Source organism: Peromyscus leucopus, chromosome 23, assembly GCF_004664715.2.
Source record: "Peromyscus leucopus breed LL Stock chromosome 23, UCI_PerLeu_2.1, whole genome shotgun sequence".
Lineage (NCBI taxonomy): Eukaryota > Metazoa > Chordata > Mammalia > Rodentia > Cricetidae > Peromyscus > Peromyscus leucopus.
The window spans coordinates 18,921,157-18,940,914 of record NC_051082.1 but is presented as its reverse complement, the minus strand read 5'-3'; the positions used below and the strand labels follow the sequence as shown (position 1 = coordinate 18,940,914).

The following is a 19,758-nucleotide window of genomic DNA, read 5'->3' as shown; positions in this document are numbered from 1 at the left end:
CCATGCGTGTGCTGTGGCATGATCACCCCCACACCCATACACACACAAATAAAAATGTTTGTGTGTTTGTGTGCGTGTGTGTGTGTGTGTGTGTGTGTGTGTGGACAGAGACACAAATATGTGTATACACACAGACATACACATGCATATGCCATATCCATGACCATATGCTTACACTGCTCTGGCAGTTTTGCAGTGACCAGTAACTACAAGAAGCAACATGCATGCAAACACACACACACACACACACACACACACACATCTATACAAATTTGTGCCCATAAACACCTGCCGTGAACGCCCAGGGAAAACCCTAGAACTGTCAATCATGTCTCTCTCCAGTCTTCCCTACCTAGTCCAACAAGAATTATCTCTTAAGCCTATTTCTGCAGTGGGAGGTGGTAACACAGAGACTCACTCATGGTCAAAAGCGCTAAGGATAAGTGACTCACCCTCGGACGGGACGTGTTTATCACACCTTCCAGGCTCTGGGAACACTGTGTGGGGTGTTAAGATTGTAAGAGCTGAAGGAAGGGGTGCAGTGCTGTGAAATGTTGCAGTCGTGGAGCATTTTCTAAATTATTACTGCTTAATGTGAGAGGGTCCAGCTCACTGTGGGTGGTGCCACCCCTGGGCAGATGGTCCTAGTTGCTATAAGAAAGCAACCTGGCCGGGTGGTGGTGGCGCACGCCTTTAATCCCAGCACTCGGGAGGCAGAGCCAGGCGGATCTCTGTGAGTTCGAGGCCAGCCTGGACTACCAAGTGAGTCCCAGGAAAGGCGCAAAGCTACACAGAGAAACCCTGTCTCGAAAAAACATACAAACAAAAAAAAAAAAAAAAAGAAAAAAGAAAAAAAGAAGAAAGAAAGCAGGCTGAGAGCAGGTGGTGGTGGCAGCTCATGCCTTTAATCCCAGCACTAGGGAGGCAGAGGCAGGTGGATTTCTGTGAGTTCGAGGCCAGCCTGGTCTACAGAGAGAGTTCCAGGACAGCCAAGGCACAAGGAGCAAGCCTGTAAGCAACTTTCGTCCATGGCCTCTGTTTCAGTTCTTGCCTCCAGGTTCCTACCCTGCTTGAGTTCCTGGCTTCCCCCAGCGATGGACTATGATCAAGATTTAGAAGCCACAAGAATCCTTTCTCCCCCAAGCTGCTTTTGGTTCATGGTGTTTTATCACAGCAGTGAAAGTTAATATAAGAAAGAGAGCTATTGTCCTTAATGGTGTCGCCACTGGTAAGGAACCCATGCTCATGGGAATAACCACTGAGTCACACGGAGGAAGGGGAAGAGAGGGAGAGAAAAGGGACTCATTGGGAAGAGAAGCAAACGGGAGTTAAGGGGGACAGGAGGGAGTAAGTGGGAGTACGGTCCGAATGTATTAACTATATATAATTAATATATGCTAATGAAAGAACTTATTTAAAAAAATCCTGTCTTCATTCTTTGCAGTGACCCAGGAGTCATGATTTCTTCCCTCTTTTTATGGCCACAGCCAGAGACCGTCACCTCACACACTGGACCCAGAGAACCTCTTCCTACCACAGGCAACGCCTGGTGCAGAAGAAGGAAGGCCCCAGGTTCAGGGTCAAGTCTTCGAGTCCTGCACAACTTCACTCCCATGTGTGGCTTCCAACACACTACTTACCACCCCTGAGCTCACACTGATCACCTGGGAAGGAGCAAAGGCCACTGTCCCTGCAGGCAGAATGCAGAGCGCGGGGAAGGACCTGGGTTTTTGTTTTGGCTCCTGCAAAGCTTCCCTTCAGACCATGTGGGTGTTATTAATTGAGACCCTGAGAGGCTCCTGCTGACCGGCCCTTCATTTCAAAGCCTTTCAGAATTAGAAAATTAAAATGTATTCTGATAGCAAAGCTTGCTTAGGGAGAAGGGAGCACTCGTTATTTATTCTGCTTGCACGGAGTTCTCAGGAATGCTGAGCCAGGAGACCTGGGTTAACTTCACAAACTCCCCTTCCCGAGGCAGGCGAGGAGGCTTGCAGATGGGGCTCAACTGCCTGCCACAGTTGTGGCAGCAACTGCTACAGAATCTCATGCTGAGAGGGCTTGCCTTGCCAACAGGAGGGCCTGAGTTCCATCCCCAGCATCCCACGGGAAGGAACCTCCATGTGACGGCACACACTTTATAGTCTCAGTGCCAGGGAGGCAGCGACAGGTGGATCTCCGGGGATCCTGGGACAGCCAGCCTAGCCTACTTGTGAATTCTAAGCCAATGAGAGACCCGGCCATAACTAAAAACAAACAAGCAACCAGGTGCAGTGTCCCCCTGGGGAACAGCAGGGAAGGTCATCTTCTGACCTCCACATGCACCCCACCACCTGAATGCATACTTGTGCCCACAACACACACACACACACACACACACACACACACACACACACACACACACACACAAAGGCTCTCATGTAGGCACTCATACACACTTAATTACTATTGTTCTCTTACTCCCTCAGCTCAAATAAATTCCAACCAGGAGACAGTGCCTGAGACTTTACTGTCAAGAAAGAACATCCACATATTCTCAAAATTATTGTTAATTAAATGTTGAATGCCTTTTATAGCTGGCAATATAAATAGCAACATTTATGTGGGTGGGATTTTATTTTTATGTATTATGTTACACATTTTCTAGTAAATTGGTGCTCTTTTCACCATAAAAACACAACATATTTATTCTCACTGCGTAGCAGAACAGCATTCTTATTAAAATTATTTGAGGGGCTTAGCACTCGGGAATATTACTTTACGATGCCGGCCATATCTGTGATTTATCTGATGTGGAGGGTTAGGGCTGAAGCTGGGGCCCTTGCTTACTACTGCTGCAAAATGCAGGGTGATCTTAGAGCAAAATCCTGAATGGTGGGGGATAGGCTCTGATAAAATACCCCTTTATTTATTTGTTTGTTTGTTTATTATTTCCTCAGCAATGACATCTGGGAAGAGGGCTTGAAGCAAGAAAGATCAGAGGTAGAAATCAGATGTATCTGATGGCTGCCTTGATGAGAACTAGGGAAAGGGGTGGAAAGAAAGAAGAGAAATAGCCAGACCAAAGAAAGAGAGAAAGAAAGAAAGGAAGGAAGGAAGGAAGGAAGGAAGGAAGGAAGGAAGGAAGGAAGGAAGGAAGGAAGGAAGGAAGGAAGAAAGAAAGAAAAGAGAGAGAGAGAGAGAGAATCTTACCCCTGGTTCTGCAGTGACCATTTCCTGAACCAGGATATCATCCCTGTGAGTGGATGAGCTACCTGCCACTCAGTCATTTGCTCTTGGTCAAGGACTGTCTGCTAAGTCAGCTGCCACATGCGCCCAACCCTCATGCAAGGGTCGTCTTCTCCTGTTGGAGTCAAGTCCGATTTCCCCTTCCCGTAACTGCCAGTGGACAAGACCGGGATCTTGCTTTCATCAGCATAGGGCGTCAGAAGTGATGTTGTTTTGACTTGCAGGCAACGCTTTGAAGGAGGGAACTTCAGTAGACTTTAGAAGTAAAATCTAGCTTTAGTTTTTGCTTTTCTCTCTCAAGTCTCCTTGGAAAATGATGCAGAAAGATGCTTGGGGCAGCCACACTGAGGGTGAGGCACACCAAGGACGGAGATGCAATGCCACTTCAAGAGGGACGCCATCCTGGACCACCCGGCCTCCTGATCGGCTACAGCACAAGTGGACTCACTGGGCTGGCAGCTGGCCCCAGCTGGCCCAGCAGCAGGCCCTCCATGGGACCCAGCTGCTTAATCAGCCATGAACACACCAGCCTGCAGCCCAGTCCTTACTTACTTCCTCCTTCCTCTCAGATGAAAAAAACAGTTTCTAATGTAATGTGGTCCAGGGAGAAGACTCAAGCCCAGCCGTATCTGTCCACAGTGACTATGGCGCCGTGCGTGGCAAGCACATCATGGGGTGAGCCCAACCCATTCCTTTGACTCAAGGACAGAGAAACCCGGCAGTCACTCCCAACCAGCAGAATCTGGCAAAGGTCAGGAGCTATGGCAAAGGTCAGGAGCTGGGATGCCTTTGACTGGTCCACACTCCATGGCCTCCCATGAGTCCGGGCTATGTGTGCGACATCAGACTGCCTCTCTGAAACCTACCAGGGGCCACCACAGCAAAGAGCCCAAAGAACCACAGGGCAACGGCCACCGAAAGAGGTCTGTGGAGTGTGCACATTAAATCGGGGCAGAAGCCGATTTGCAGTCAGTCAGCCTGCAGCAATCACAGGTTCCACACGGCTGTCACCCCAGAGCACGCCAGAGTGCTGACTTAGCCAGGTCAAGTGGCTTTGAGGCAGATGCTTTCGCTAGGACCAAGGATGCAATCTTGAAAGCCACCAACGGAGATCACTAAGAGGCAGAGAAGGTGCGCACACTGAGACAATTAAAATAAAAAACCACGTACGGAAATCCGGTTCCTCTGAGAGCTCAGAAGCGAGCGATCATGGATGCTTACAAATCGGCCTTGGGAAAACCATGTGCCACCCATCCCCAGGGAGTAGCCAGTAGGGGCACAGGCAGTGAGTCACTCAAACACAAAGAACATAGCCAACAAAATAAAATGAAGGTTGCCGGCCAGAGCTGCCCCCAGGGTTGCAGGTGTGTGGAGCCTGGCTCAGACACCTGCATAAAGTGTTTGTTTGCTTGTTTTTGGGTTTTTTTTGGTTTTTTGGGTTTTTTTGGTTTTTTCGAGACAGGGTTTCTCTGTGTAGCTTTGCGTCTTTCCTGGGACTCACTTGGTAGCCCAGGCTCTGACTCACAGAGATCCGCCTGGTCTGCCTCGAGTGCTGGATTAAAGCGTAGGCACCACGCCCTTGTTTGCTTGTTTTTTAAGTGGTACAAACAACCACTGTTTGTCTTCAGCTAAGTAACTGTTTTCTGTTCACTTTCTTTCCATGTCATCCTCTATTGCTGGTAGAGACTGTATCCTTTCTTTCTTTAAAAAAAAAAAATAACATTTTTAATTTATTCTTTGCAAATTTCATCTACATATACAAAGTATCTCAATCCTATCTACTCTCTCACCCCAGCTCTCTCTTATGGTCCCTCAACACATCTTTCCAGCTTCATCTACTTTAAAAAAATAATAATAATAACCCCCCCCCCCAGCACACCTTTAATCCCAGCACTCGGGAGGCAGAGCCAGGTGGATCTCTGTGAGTTCGAGGCCAGCCTGGTCTACAGAGCAGGACCCAGGACAGGCGCCAAAACTACATGGAGAAACCCTGTCTCAAAAACAAAAACAAAACAAAAAGAACTCACTGAAATTAGTAGCACATGATTCAGGGTCATCCACTGGGCTATGAGCAATCTACCAGTAGCCACATACTCCCTCCCCCATCAACTGCCAATGGATTCTCAGCTAAGGCTGCAGCCCTGGGAAACGCCTACCCAATCTGTGCTGGAGTTTTGATTGACTTGATCTTGGGTGGGTCTTATGCCGGTGACCATGTACGGTGGCTTGAATGAAAAATGTCCTCCACATCGTCTTAGACATTTGAACACTTGGTCCCTGGTGGGTGATGCTGTTTGGGGAGGTTTAGGTGATGCGGCTTGCTGGAGAAAGTCGATTACTGGGGGCGAGCTTTGAGATAAAAAGGGCTCCACAACCGCTACTCATTTGCACTCTGCCTCACGATCCAGCCAAGGATGGGAGCCCTCGGCTTCCTGCTCCTGCCCTGTGCACCACGCTGTCCATGCCATTATGAACTCAAACCCTTTAGAGCTATGAGTCAAAAAATAAAATAAAATAAAATAAAATAAAATTACCTCTTTCTTCTATAAGTTGAATTGGTCATGGTGTTTTATCACAGCAATAGAAAAGTGAGACGTGTATCCCCTTGAGTCCTGGGTGTAACAACCATGTCCTGCCCAGCAGACAGCGTTCCACAGCTCTCCTCCTCAGCTCCTGGCCCTGCCCTCCAGGAGCTTGGGGCTGATGAGGAGGCAGCTGGCTTGTTTACAGATGGTTAAAAGAGGAAATTAAAACCTCGCATCTGGTGCTGGGGTGGGAACCCAGCGGTTACCCCGGCCAAGGAGAGCTCAGCAACCAAGAAGCTAGCATGGGAATGGTATCCTGCTCCGAGACCAGCCCCTGTGGGCCACACCCAGTGAATCTGGGCAGAGGAGGGCACGGTGGGCACTATGCAGCACCCCCAGCCTGGCCTAGCATGTGCATCACTCCCTATGTGTGATGGGAAGCACAGAGAGTTCTCAGACGTTGTGGATGGAACTGAATTTTCACTATTTCAAACAGGTTCCTTTGGCTGCCCAGGACCAGGAAAGATGCTGTCATGGAGGTGGCTGCTGAAATCGACCAGGTAGGACCAGGTGCTGCTGCCTGGCAGAGATGGGACACAGTGGATACTGGGTTCGGCTCTGTCTTGGAGATAACGCCCACAGGAAGTGGGGACAGTGGGAAATGAAATGCAAGCAGAGGCAGCAGGTGGGTGCCTGAGCCTGCTTGCAGCTCCCCCTTTCCCCTCTAGCATTACCCTGCCTGTGACAGCCCAAGGGCTTCCTCCAACGGATACCCCAGACACCTGCTGACTCCCAGGGTACTCGGCAGCCAGCACCTTCGATGGAAAGAGTAAGGGACGGGCGGAAAGAGAACCCTTCCCTTCACCCCCTCTGAGCCACAACTGGCCCCTTCCCCAGGTGGCAGACCCATGTCCAACTCATTTTTTTGTTTGCGCGAGAATACGGAGGAGGCAAGCTTTGCATGTCGGCTGGTGACTGTGCAGAAGCTGGGACAGTGGGGGGAGGGGCGGTCACCACGGAGCTCACTGGAGCAATCATATTTTGGGAGAATTCTTGGCTAATAGGGTTCTCCTGATGGTGCCCCCACTCTCCTGACAGCTAGGCCCGCACTGAGCCCAGGTGATGCTGAGGTCCGGGCCTGAGCTAACCCCAGGTGCAGCTTCTGTTTTCCTGAGGCGTGAGCCCCATCTGGTGGCTCTTGCCACCCAGCCGCACTCATCAAGCCCAGGCAGGCTCCATGGGTCACTAGGGGCTTTCCCTTCAGCCAGACTGTGCCCTCTGTCTCCAGCAAAAGGGTGGGGGTGGGCCTCAGACAGGAACGGTCCCTTCTCCTGATGAACGTGGGTAAATAAAGGCAGAGGGAATCCACTGTGGGGGGCTGCTAGGTGGGACAGTGCCAGAATGCCTCTCGAAAGGAAAGCACAAGCGGAGGAAGGGAGAAAGGGAAGGAAGGAGGGAAGGAGGGAGGGAGGAGAGGATGAAGGGATGGAGAAAGGGAGAGATGGAGGACAGAGTCACAGTGATAGAGAGAGGTGAGAGCAACTATCTGCATGTGTTCGGAGTGGAGTGTTCGGAGCGGAGTGTGCTTGCATGCGTCCATTTCCGCATCTTTCACCTAGGCTGGGTTCTTTGCAGGACCTCAGTCCCTGGGGCACAGATTCATTCTCCCAACCCCTCTCATGGTAGGTGTGACTGTTAAGACTCACAGGGCTAGCCGGGCATGGTGCCTGTGCACCACACAGAGAGGCTGAGCCGAACCCCTCTGACAAGCCCAGCCAAAGCTCTTCCCTGCCCAGAGCCCCTCTGTCCAACACTGGAGCCCTGGCCTACTCTTACTGGGGCCTCCGAGCCTCCAAATGTACAGGGACTGGGATCTGGATGCTTAGTGGCTATTCAACTAACTTCTATTTATTTTTGTACACCGATTATTTGTGTGTGTGTGTGTTTGTTTTTTAAGGCATGTAGAAGTCAGAGGACAAGTTGCGGGTCGGTTCTCTTCTCCTACCCTTTGGGTCCCAGGGATAACACTCAAATCTTCAGGCTCGGTGGTAAGTGCCGTTTTACCATTAAGGGATCTACAATTAAATTTGAAGATCTTTGAACAATCAAATCTAGAAAGTATCAGTTTTTGAAGCACTTGGCATGGCATTTTGTACTTCCAGAGAGTCTTGCCTCCATCTTCTAGATGAAGGAGCAGCATGCAACAGAAAGCCACGGTGGGCTTCAGATGGGAACAAGACCCCTGAGCACCACCACCTCCCAGCCTGGACAAATTCCCAGAGTACCTTGCTCTCTCCAAACACAGTCAAAGCAATCCCTGCTTAAAGAGGAAGGCATTGACCTTAAGAAAGACGTAGGCCTTGAGATGGGGATGTAGCTCAGTGGCTAGAGGTGCCTGCTTGCCCTGAATCTGATCCCCAGGACTGCTTACACTCAGTGTAGTGGTGACCTTCTATAATCTCTGTACCGGGGAGACCGGGATTGGGGGAGGGGGGCAAGAGGAGCAGGCATTCAAAGTCTCGATGGCTATAGAGAGAGAGTTTGAGAACAGCCTGGGCTACATGGACATTGCCTCAAAAAGAAACATAAGCTGGTCAGGTCAGGCAGTGGTGGTGCATGGCTTTAATCCCAGCACTTGGGCGACAGAAACAGGTGGATCTCTCTAAGTTCGAGGCCAACCTGGTCTACAGAGTGAGTTCCAGGACAGCCAAGGGCTACACAGAGAAACCCTGTCTTGGGGGAAGAAAAGAAAACAAGCCGTGTTAACCACTAAGGATAAGAGCTGGCGTATAACATGCCCTTTATAAACATTAGCCACTGCCCTCATTAATATTCCAAAATTTATTTCTCTACAGTTGTCTAAAGAACAAATAGAAACCTTCTAGAGGATAAGCATAAACTTCCCTTGAAGAGCCCAACCCTGGCAGCATATGAATTCACAGTTTCTATTAAATGTCGTATGGATCTTAATTTTGAAGCTATAAAACTAAGCTATAAAAAACACTAAGGAAAGTCACCAGCCTCATTTCTTCTTAAATGGAGAAATAACCAGATTGTTGAGGTAATGAGAAATCAATGCTGAGCGGGTTTGGAAACCTTCGCTTAATTGAAATTTTCCAGAGGTGAAGTATACAAAAACAGAGATTATTCTGTGCTTACAACCATGAAATACGTTTAGTCATCAAGTTTTTAGATTAAAAAAAATAGATACAGATAGAGATAGAGATAGATATTAGGTAAATATAGAGATAGATATTAGTTATAGATACATATAGCTATAGATAGATATATAGTTATACATATAGATAGATTTACATATACAGAAATATACACATACATTAGGTAGACATATAGCTAGATAGTGATATTAGATATAGATAGATAAAGACATAGACACAGACAGATAAATATAGATGATCCTATAGGCTCTCCTTATAAAGTTTCCCTAAGCAAAAGCCCTGTGGCACTTAGTTTTTGACACCTTGACCCAAACTAGAGTCACCTGGGAAGAGGGAACCTCAATTGAGGAATTCTCTCCATCAGATTGGCCTGTGGGATGTCTAAGAGTTCTCTGAGTTCGAGACCAGCCTGGTCTACAGAATGAGTTCTAGGACAGCCAGGGCTACACAGAGAAACCCTATCTCAGAAAAAGGAGGAAAGGAGGACGAGGACGAAGACAAGGAGGAGGACAAGGAGGAGGAGGAGGAGAAAGCTGACTGAGCAAGCCAGTAAGCAATGCTCCTCTATGGTTCCTGTTTCTACTCCTGCTTGAGTTACTGCCCTGAATTCCCTCAGTGTGGACTGTGACCAGGATGTGTAAGCCACATAAAACCCTTACCTCCCCAAGTTGCTTTTGGTCATGGCGGTTTACCACAGCAATAGAAAACAAACAAATACAGTCCTTTCCTTCCAGATTCCTCTCTATGTTCCTGCAAGTAGCGGTCACAGGGTTGGGGTTGGGGTGGGGGTGGGGTGGAGGGGTGCTGGTACAGAGTCTGGCTTTAACCATTCATTGTCAAGGAACAAGGGCTTAGGGGCAGGTGCTGTCTCAGGGGCTAGAGAACCACACAATGTAGAGACTCAAATTCTGAAAACTGGGCATCAAATCCTGAGAATGGGGATCTTCATTTCTCAGTGGCAGAAATCACTCTGAAGGGTTGAGCCCTCTAAAGGGGGCAGAGAAGAAGGCTGGAGACAGAAAGGTGGCCAAAAATAAAACCAGTGGCTGAGCACCCAGTTCCACAAGTAGCTGTTGCCCAAGGATGAACTTCTGAGCCTCCTAAATGCTCGGTTTATAGATATACACCGCCATGTCCAGTTTCATACTATGCTGGCACCTAAATCCAGAGCTTCATGCATGCTAGGCTGGCAATCTACCAACCGAGCCACATCCCAGCATCTAAAATGATCCTCTTTCTAGAGGTCAGTACAGCCAAGGTTCTTCTTCCATCTCCACACCCTGTGCTGCATGGTCCATGGGTTTCTCGTGCCCTCTTCCTCTCTCAAGCTTATATGGTGTCTGGCCAAATTCAGTGTTTATGTTCCACACACCAAGGCCCCTTTCTTCTGCTGCCTGTGCATTGGAGCTACTCTGAGCTCCCAGACTCTGCCCAAGGTTTCCTGGCCATACACAAGCCCTTACACAGACCCGACCTTCCCAATCTCTCTGAACTCTTCATTCTTTTATCTTCATCCCTACATGGGGAAATCACGTTTCTTTATGTTCTCAATGAAGGAATAACAGCTAATACAGAAGGAGTAACTATATTTAGCTTGGATTCAGAGAGCATTTGTGCTTACACATTATTTATGTCCTATGCATTTCATATACATATTTTAACTCTCAAAGCTGGTGGTCTGACAGGACAGTTCTTCTTAATAAATGAAAAGCTGATTCTCATACATATTTGAATGCGTATTTGAAACGTTTGCCCTCCCTGCAGCCGACCAGTGAGTGGTTAAATCTGAGTTCTGCAGCGGTTGAGATGAATACAACGCCAGCCTGGAGTTCCTTAAAATGTGCATCATTTGTTTTTCAGGCCATGTACCCACCACGCACTGGGTATAAAGTCTGACGGAGATGATGAGGACAACGAAGTATGTGCGACATCCGTGTCTCACACGCCATTTCAGAGTGTGAAGAATCACAACTCTCCCCGCATAGAACCAGGAAGACCTGCTGTTCTAAACATCCTTGGTAAAGCCAATGTGAAGATGCCGAGTTGAAACACATGTGCAAGTAAGTTCTGGTGTGTGTGTGTGTGTGTCGGGGAGTGGAGGGAGGCTGTGTCTGTGGTTCTTAGTGGCTTGTGCTGACCTGAGAGGACTCGTGAGAAAGGCAGGGAGCTGTGCCTCCAGACCCCAGAATGCACACAATGTCACAAGGTACCTACCAGGAGGCTAGAGCCCCTGTTCTTCTGCTCCACCCTGCCCCCAGACAGCCACTTAAGAGAACACCTGTGCATTTGTGTGTTTTTGTTTGTTTATGTGAGGTTAGTTATGTTTTGTTTGGGTTCTTTTAGAGAAAGTGTCATGTAGCTCAGGCTGGACTCGAACTAGCTACATAGCAGAGGTTGACCGAGAACTTCTGATGCTCCTGCTTCTACCTCCTGAATGCACTTTGACAGGCATGCACTACCATCCCTGGTTAATGCACGCCGAGCAAGCCGCTCAACCAACGGAGCTAAAATCCTCAGGTCAGAAGTAACCCTGGATTTCTAAAAACGCTGCATGTCCCTCCACGGAGAACAGAAACCACGGAGCTTGGCTGGGCAGCTCTACCTCCACCCGGAGCCAGGAGGTTTACAAGGAACCCACATTTACAGCCCTCCTTCATACAGGCAGATGCAAATCACACCAAGGAGGCACACACGGGAAAGGGACTCTCTTTACCTGAGGATTTGAAAACAGCAGTCCTGTGACTCCATGCTCCACCACAGCCGAGTTCCCAGGGATGTTCCTAGCCAACACGGGGACTTCTAAATCCATGGCCTGTGAAGGTGAGAGGAGAGACGATGGGGGGGGGTGTGTCATTTAAGGGTCAGACAAGGGGGGCTGGCAGATGGCTAAGGTGGCAAAGTGTTTGTCCTGCGAGCACAAGGACCCGAGTTCAGTCCCCTGAGATTTGTGTTAACACCAAAAACATAAGCCAGGCATGGCGGTGCAGATCTGTAATCCCAATACTGGGTATGGGGTTGGGAAAGACAGGGGGATCCCCGGAGCTTACTGGAAAGACAGGGGGATCCCCAGAGCTTACTGGTCAGCCAGTCTAGCCTAATTGGCAGGCTCCAGGTTGTAAAAGACTCTCTCTCTCTCAAAAAAAAAAAAAAAAAAAAAAACCTAAGGTGGATGGGACTGAAGAGATGGCTCAGAGCTTAAGTGTGTTTGCTAGTTCGGCTCCCAGCACCCAAGCTGGACAGCTCCCAAGCACCTGCGACTCTAGCTCTGTCTCGGGGACCCAACGCCCTCTTCAGGCCACCATGGCCACTCCCACACAGGTGTACATATCCCCACATAGACACACATGAGTATACATAATTAAAATTAAAAATACATCTTTTAAAAAAAATGGCAAATTCTAAGCGTTAGACAAGCTCCGAGAACAAGAGCACACTGAGAAGCTGGTCCCGGCAGCGCTGCGGCTGGCAAAGCCACGCGCTAGACCGTGTTTGGAAATAGGCGTGCTCGCATTCAGAGCAAATCCGCCGAGGGAGCAGGGGAAGACAGAGGAGGGAGGGGGTGAGCGTGGCGCTCAGGATCGACACACGAGATGTCAGAACTCAAGACACGCCAGCCTCCCTTCCATAAACAGGCCCACCTGGCCTCCCTAGACCAGCTCCGCTTCTTCTTGTGGGGGTGGACAGAACCTCCCTGTATGGCTCTCTAAAAATCCCTGCAGCCAGCCTCCCATACCCTTATCAGAGCTGCCTGGGGTTTCTAGAAACAGTCTTGATTTTTCATGGCTGAGAAGTCAGGAGAAACTCAGCTGCTGGAACTGTACCCCCAGAACATCACCCAGGCTTTGGAGATACACAGCTCCCCTGCGTGTGTGGCTTAGGAAGCTTGCTAGTCAGTCTTGGGTCACACCCCTGAGGTTATACACGGCCCTACGTAGATGTTCTTGAAGAGGGGTTTGCTTTGCTTAGATTTGGGTGGCATGGGTGATCATTCTGAGTGATCACTGCTAGTACGGGGGGAAATGACTTGATCTGAAGATGCCCATACAGATGCGCAGACTGAGCAGATGGGGTTTCTGGTGAGGCTGGCCTGTGGCGGGTTACTACACAGCCCCTTGCAAAAGTCCACGTCTCCTGCAGCTTCCACGGCCCAAATAAATGCCCTGAGCAGCTCTTTCTCATCCTGACGTTTTCTTTTCTTTAAGTTTTTCAAGACAGGGTTTCTCTGTGTAGCTTTGCGCCTTTCCTGGATCTCGCTCTGTAGCCCAGGCTGACCTCGAATTCACAGAGATCCGCCTGCCTCTGCCTCCTGAGTGCTGGGATTAAAGACCTGCACCACCACCGCCTGGCTAGGTCTGACATTTTGTAATAGCTTTGGCTTTTCAAAAGAATAAGTGATGGCCCTGCCCCATGGACCCACATAAAATTTTCTCTCTCCCTCCCCCCTTCCCTCTTCTTCTCTCACATACCCTGACACTAAAATGGTACAAGTGTTTTGAAACGCTCTTACAGGGTCCTTCAAGGGTCTCCCATCACTATAGCCAGTGCTATTTCCTCAGGTCAAGCATTCTCCTTGCTCGTAGCTTTAGAGCATAGCTCTCCTTCCACCTAGGTTGTCAAAACCTGACCCAGAAGGTCCGGTGTCCGTCTGTGTGTGACTGCACCTATGTCCTAGCTCCAAATAGGAAAACAGATATGAAGACAGTCCTTTATATCCTTTGTGTCTAGAGGGGTCCGTGGGGATGTGTGGAAGACAGAGGCAACTGTCTACCATGTGAGTGTGTGTGTGTGTGTGTGTGTGTGTGTGTGTGTGTGTGTGTTAAAGACAGGGTCTCTCACTATCCTGGGGCTCACATTCCATTAGGCTGACTGTCCAGCGAGCCCCAGAGATCTGCCTGTCTCCCCTCTCCACTGTCGCTAGCCCTGGGATAACACTCAGAAGCATCCATGCCTGGCTTTTCCTGCGGGTCCTGGGGATTGACCTTAGTGAGCAGTGATTGGAGAACCTCGAAGGACCCTGTAAGAGTGTTTCAAAACACTTACGCCATTTTGGTGTCAAGAGTGTGTGTGAGAGGAGGGAGGGAAGGAAGGGGAGAGAGAGAGAACATTTTACTGACTGAACCATCTCCCCATCCCCTTCCTTTAAGGTTATTCTATGTGGGGCTCAAATCTACAATACATTTGAGTGGGAAATGCAGGCTTTTAGCGATAATCATCCGGTTGCTGTGCGTCTGGCTGAAGATTTGCTTTTGAGGCGTTTTCAGTGAGAAGCTGTTTTTAGCCAATGGGCATCTGTACTTGCCTGCTCCGGAAAACGGATTCAGAAAGGTCAAAAAGTCACCTCCCTGACCAATGATGGGCATGTGCTCTGTGATTAACTGCCCTGGCCATCTGAAGTGATTCTGACGAGAAAGACACGCTAATCCCTCTCCCCTAAAATCAACTTCATTCAGAGCCCTTCACCCAAAGGTTATTTTGACGTCTCAAAAGACCGCCACATCCACATTCATTTCAAGGGCATCAGGATTGCTAACAGCTGCCTTTTCTGTGAAGCAAGCCAAGGCTGAGAGCAATTCCTCCGCAGAAAAAAGCTGTCTGTGCTGCTTATAAAAACCACTCAGCAGACTCCAGGCTCATGACCTCTTCTTAAGAAACGGGAATTAAAAAAAAAAAAAAAAGTGTGTTTACATACAGAAGAGCAATTGGGCACCTGCTCTACACTGCTTTCAAAGTTAGTTGCTGAGGGGACAGAGTGCCCCAGTGGCTGGGGCTGGGTGGGTAACCAAGACTGACACTTATCACAGCGCACAGGTGGAGCTTTGCCAAACACAGAGTTGACACAAAGCCAAGTCACGTGCTTTCGAAACAGTTGATGCAAATTCACACCCACCTGGGGTGGCTTACAACCTCCTGTGTGGGAAGGGACGTTTACCCTCCAACCCCACAGTTCCCCAGAGTTTTCTTGAGTGCGAGCAGCAGAAAATATTAGAAGGATTTAGAATGTAGAGATAAACAGGTAGAAAATACAGGATAGCCTGGAACCTATTCCAACAAGCCCTGTCTGTCTCTACCCTAGGGTATTTATGAAACGCCAAGGGGTGGAGCAAAAGACCTCCTCCCCCAGCACAGCCAAGTGCAGACCATCTCAGACACCTGCACTCAGGCCCGTGGTCCTGATCATTCTCTCTATGCAGACCTGCGGGGTAAAGCCACGAGGAACCTGAAAATGGGCTCCCACACTCCTGCCACTCCAGGTCCAGGGTATCTGGATGCTCTCTCTTTTGGTCTTCACCCGCAACTGCTCTCTCTCACTTGTACATACTCCCACACAGACACATGTGCATACACACAACTTGAAATCCTTAAATAAATCTTAAAGAAAACCAGAGAAGAGAGAGAAGAACAAGCCAGGCCCCCCATTATCAACATTCATGCGGCACTTACCTCCAGGATGGCGGCTGACATGCCCTCGGAGACTGAGCTGTTGACCAGCGCGAAGCAGCTCTTCACCACTGCGTGCAGATCTTCCTGGCACATCTCTCGGATCAGCCGCACCCCTGCAGCCCTGAAAGAACAGAGCAGGGACGGCATGGCTGTTTCAGCCCTTCTCAGAGTCCCGATCAAATTTTATGTGAACAACTGAGACTCAACTTGTACAGCCAGTGAAGTTGGGTCTCTTGTTCCTGGCAGGAGAAAAAAAACATGCTATTTAAACAGATACACTGATCAATTATCTCCAAAGAGGCTATCGATGTCAGCTGAACACATTCGTTCTTCCAGATCTTTTTATTTTTATGTGTATCAGTGTTTGTCTGCATGGATGCATGTGCACCATGTGACTGCAGTGCTCACAGAGGCCAGAAGAGGGCATCAGATTCCCCTGGAACTGGAATTACAGGTGATTGTGAGCCACCATGTGGGTGTTGGGAACTGAACCTGGGTCCTCTACAAGAGCAGCCAGTGCTCTCTAGTCCCCACATCTTTGTTATTTTAAATCATTTCATTTATTTGCCGGGGTCATCAGTAAAAAGTATCATCTTCAAGCAATCCGTCTTCACTAAGCCAAGCAGGGAGGCACATACCTAGAATCCCACCATATAGGAGGCTTCTGATTCCAGTCCGGCCTGGGCTACGTATGCAGTGAGACATACAAAGTGGTTGGCTCTGGCCTTTCCGCATCTTACACTTTGAGTGCATCCATTTATTTGCCCGTGCCTTGGAGCCCAGGGCATGACCTTGAGGGATCATAGGCAACACTAAAGGGCGCGATACGTGCAACCTGCTTAGAGCAGAGTCTGCGATGGGCAAGGTGGGACTCGTGAACCACTCTGCCACTCAGGATTCCTAGCGTGCAAGATGCCACCCGTCTGCCAGTCTTACCTCCTTACCCGGTCTTTCACTTCCCTTGTAAACGCTGGATCTACCTGGGGGGAAAAAAAGAGGAACAAGAAACACTTAGAAACTCTGACCCTGGGGGCTGGCCCATGGCTCAGCAGGTCAAGGCCCTTGCTGCAAAAGCCCGAGGACCTGGATTTGATCCCAGCAACTCACATGGTTGGAGGAGATAACAGACTCCCCAAAGTTGCCCTCTCCTTTCCACACATGCACCATGACATGTGTACACACACACACACACACACACACACACACACACACACACACATAATAAACTTTTTAATCCTGACCCTTTAGGTAGGGGCAGGTGGTGGAGCAACTAACTAGCATGCATAAAGCCCCGGGTTCAATCCCCGACGCTGCGTAACGAAGTGTGATGACAAAGCCTGTAATCTCAACACTTGGAAGGAGGCAAAAGGATCAGGAGTTCACCTTCTGCTGCATTGGCAGATTCCAGGGCAGACTGGGATATTTGAAAGACCGTGCCTGGGGCCAGGGTGAGCCTGACCTAAATCTTAGTCTCCAGAGCATGAATTGTAACAGGATGAAAGCCCACCCAGTAGTTCAGACAGGAAGAATATAGGGGGGAAAAACAGAGGAACAGCCCAAGTCTAGCAGTTACACAATGAAGACAAGGGTGGAAGAGAGCAGTGAGCTTGTGGACTGTGTGTACCACCTTCTAGGAGAGCCTCAGGGCTTCAAAGGACACTGGATGGATCATGCCTACACACAGGACAATTTACCAGTCCAATCCTGCAGGGGAAAGGCTTGCTTTCTTAAATGATGCAGATGGAATCTGTCATAAAAGCAATCAAGAGGATGCGTGGGCAGCCTTAGTAAGCCTCTGACAAAGTAGTTTGTGGAATTAAAGTTTGCTTTTAATGGGGAGCCCTCTCAGAAATACAGCTTTAAAATCAAGGACGCTCCCCTCAACTGATGAATAACAAACTGTGTTTATCCACACGCGTATTATTCAGACACAAAGAGAAAGGACTAAATTATGTAGTAACATAAATGAAGCCAGAGAACAGTATGCTAGGGCAGGCGTGGTGATGCACACCTGTGATACAGCCCACAGGGGCGGAGGCAGGAGGATCAGAAGTTCAAGGTCATCCTTGGCTACAAACGGAGTTGAAGGTCAGTGTGCTGCCTCGGAGCTGCAGAGTCACTCACTCATCAAGCCTCTTTAAACTCTCCACAAACTCCTCACCGAGACATCTGACAAACTGCATCAGACAGACTGGTCCCTCCGTGTCTCCCGCCTGACTGCGATTACCAACAGTGCATGCAATTTTAAAAACAATTGAAAAAGCTTCCTTCAACACAAAATTCTCCAGTCAGCAAGCTGAAGACGGCTCTGAGGGTCAAGACGCTGGCCAGCTAGCCTGGCCGAGTGGGATCTCCAGGACACTCATGCACCGTGGTTACATGGGCCTCCTCCAAAACAAATAAGTAAATAAATGTGATTTTTAAAAAAATGAGGGGCCAGGAATAGTGACACTGGCCTTTAATTCCAATACTTGGGGAGGCAAAGGCAGGTGGATCTCTTGTGAGATAGAGGCAAGCCTGGTCTAACATAGTGAGTCATCCAGAGCTACATAATGAGATCCAGTCTCAAGAGAGAGAGAGAGAGAGAGAGAGAGAGAGAGAGAGAGAGAGAGAGAGAGAGAGAGGAGAGAGAGAGGGGGGGGGAGACTTATTGACTTATTTTAGGTCAAAAGATGGCTCAATGGCATCTGCATGCAACACATAAATAAAATTACATTTTTTAAACTTTTTTTTTTTTTTGAAAATCCTAGACATTGCTTTAAAGACACAGCAAGGGTGTGAACCAAGTTCACAAATGCCGGGTGCCAGCAGCCCCTCCTGCCACTGGCTCCAGCGGGGCTGTGAGGAAAGCAGACTCCTGTTCTCATTTACACATTGCCAATAGCCATCATGAATTACAAGCACAGCACGCTGGCTCGCTGAAGGCAGATGCCGGAACGGCGAGCTTATAAGGGCAGGCGACAGAATGCCATCTTCTAGAAACTCAGTTTCACTTTCTCGGGAGAGTAAGGGCTGGAGGGTGCACCTTGAATCCTTCCCGCTGCTCAGATGCCTGCCCAAGATCCCAAAGGGCTGGTGGTGGTAGGCTTACTAACATCTCTGGCACTGCTACATGGTTGGGAGTCTGAAGGGCTACATGATATCAAATATGAATGCATAAGAATTTGTAATTATTCCAGAGGAAGATCTGTGGAGAGAGAGGCTCATAGTTATGAACAACAAATTGCTGCTGTTTCAGCTCTTAATAATTAATACTCTGTAGCCACTTAAGCCAGAAGAACATGTGCTAAGCCTTTTACAGTCATTAACTAAGTTCTAGCAACAATGTTATTACAGAACACTTCCATACAGGAGGACTGAGACGGGGTCCTGTAACTTCACCAGAGTGCCAGAGCAGGAAAGCCGTTGGGTCCGCGTTCCCATCTGGGCAGACTGGAAGCCAAGCTCTCTTGGTTCTTTCTGTTTGATTTCACCAGATGACTCCCAGAAAGGTTGAGGGACAGAGGCTGGAGAGATGGCTCAGTTGATAAGTGTTTGCCTTGCAACCATAAGGACCTCAGTTCGGTTCCCCAGAACCCACATTTTAAAAAGCGAGGTGTCAGGGCTGGAGAGATGGCTCAGTGGTTAAGAGCACTGGCTGCTCTTCCAGAGGACCCAGGTTCAATTCCCAGCACCCACATGGCAGATCACACCTGTCTGTAGTTCCAGTTCCAGGGGATCCCACAGACATGCAGTCTGGCATAACACCAATGCATATAAAATAAAAAGAAGTAAACCATAAAAAAAAAAAAAAGCTGGGTGTCCATACTCATAATCCTAGCTTGGGGGCGGGAAGTGAAGGATACCTGACCCTTTCCCGGAGAGTCTGCCTAGCCAGATCTGTGAACCCCCGGAACAATGAAAGATTCTGTCTCAAAACGACAAAGAAGCAAAACACAACACACACACACACACACACACACACACACACACACACACACAATAAAGGCTCTTGAAATTCATGCCCACCTTCCTTACTGTTCCCCCTCTGGCCAACCTGTGCCCCAGTCTCCAGGAGTCATCTTCCAGGATGCAACTGGTGCCATATCTCTGAAATGCTTTTAATCCCCCTGACTGTCCTGGCTGGACCACCTCCTCCCCAGCTATCCGGCTACCTGCCACCGAGGGTCACCGTCTAGGAGAGCTCTGCCTCTCTTTCCTCTGCACCTGTCTCCTTGCCTGGATCCCACACAGTGACTAGAACCTAGTCCTGTGCATGAGGATTCCCTTTCCACTTCCCATCCCCGAACCCTCATCCTCCAATTATCCTAAGCAACTAGACCCTATTACAACCCTCCAGTGAGAGCCTCCTTCTAGACTGGCCAGATGGCTCAATGGCCGGGGTGCTT

The 19,758-nt window shown here is 49.0% G+C and overlaps 1 protein-coding gene across 2 annotated transcripts in view; it reads right to left on the bottom strand.

Annotated features, from left to right (window-relative positions):
* Positions 1 to 19,758, bottom strand: part of Glt1d1 (glycosyltransferase 1 domain containing 1) — a 71,927-nt gene that overhangs the window by 2,174 nt on the left and 49,995 nt on the right. For both annotated transcript variants that reach the window (XM_028870207.2, XM_037198266.1), the window contains exons 9-11: positions 16,307 to 16,350; positions 15,371 to 15,491; positions 11,643 to 11,741 (exon numbers count right to left, since the gene is read on the bottom strand). In XM_028870207.2, coding sequence (XP_028726040.1) covers positions 11,643 to 11,741; positions 15,371 to 15,491; positions 16,307 to 16,350 — 264 coding nt within the window. The remainder of the gene's footprint in view (positions 1 to 11,642; positions 11,742 to 15,370; positions 15,492 to 16,306; positions 16,351 to 19,758) is intronic.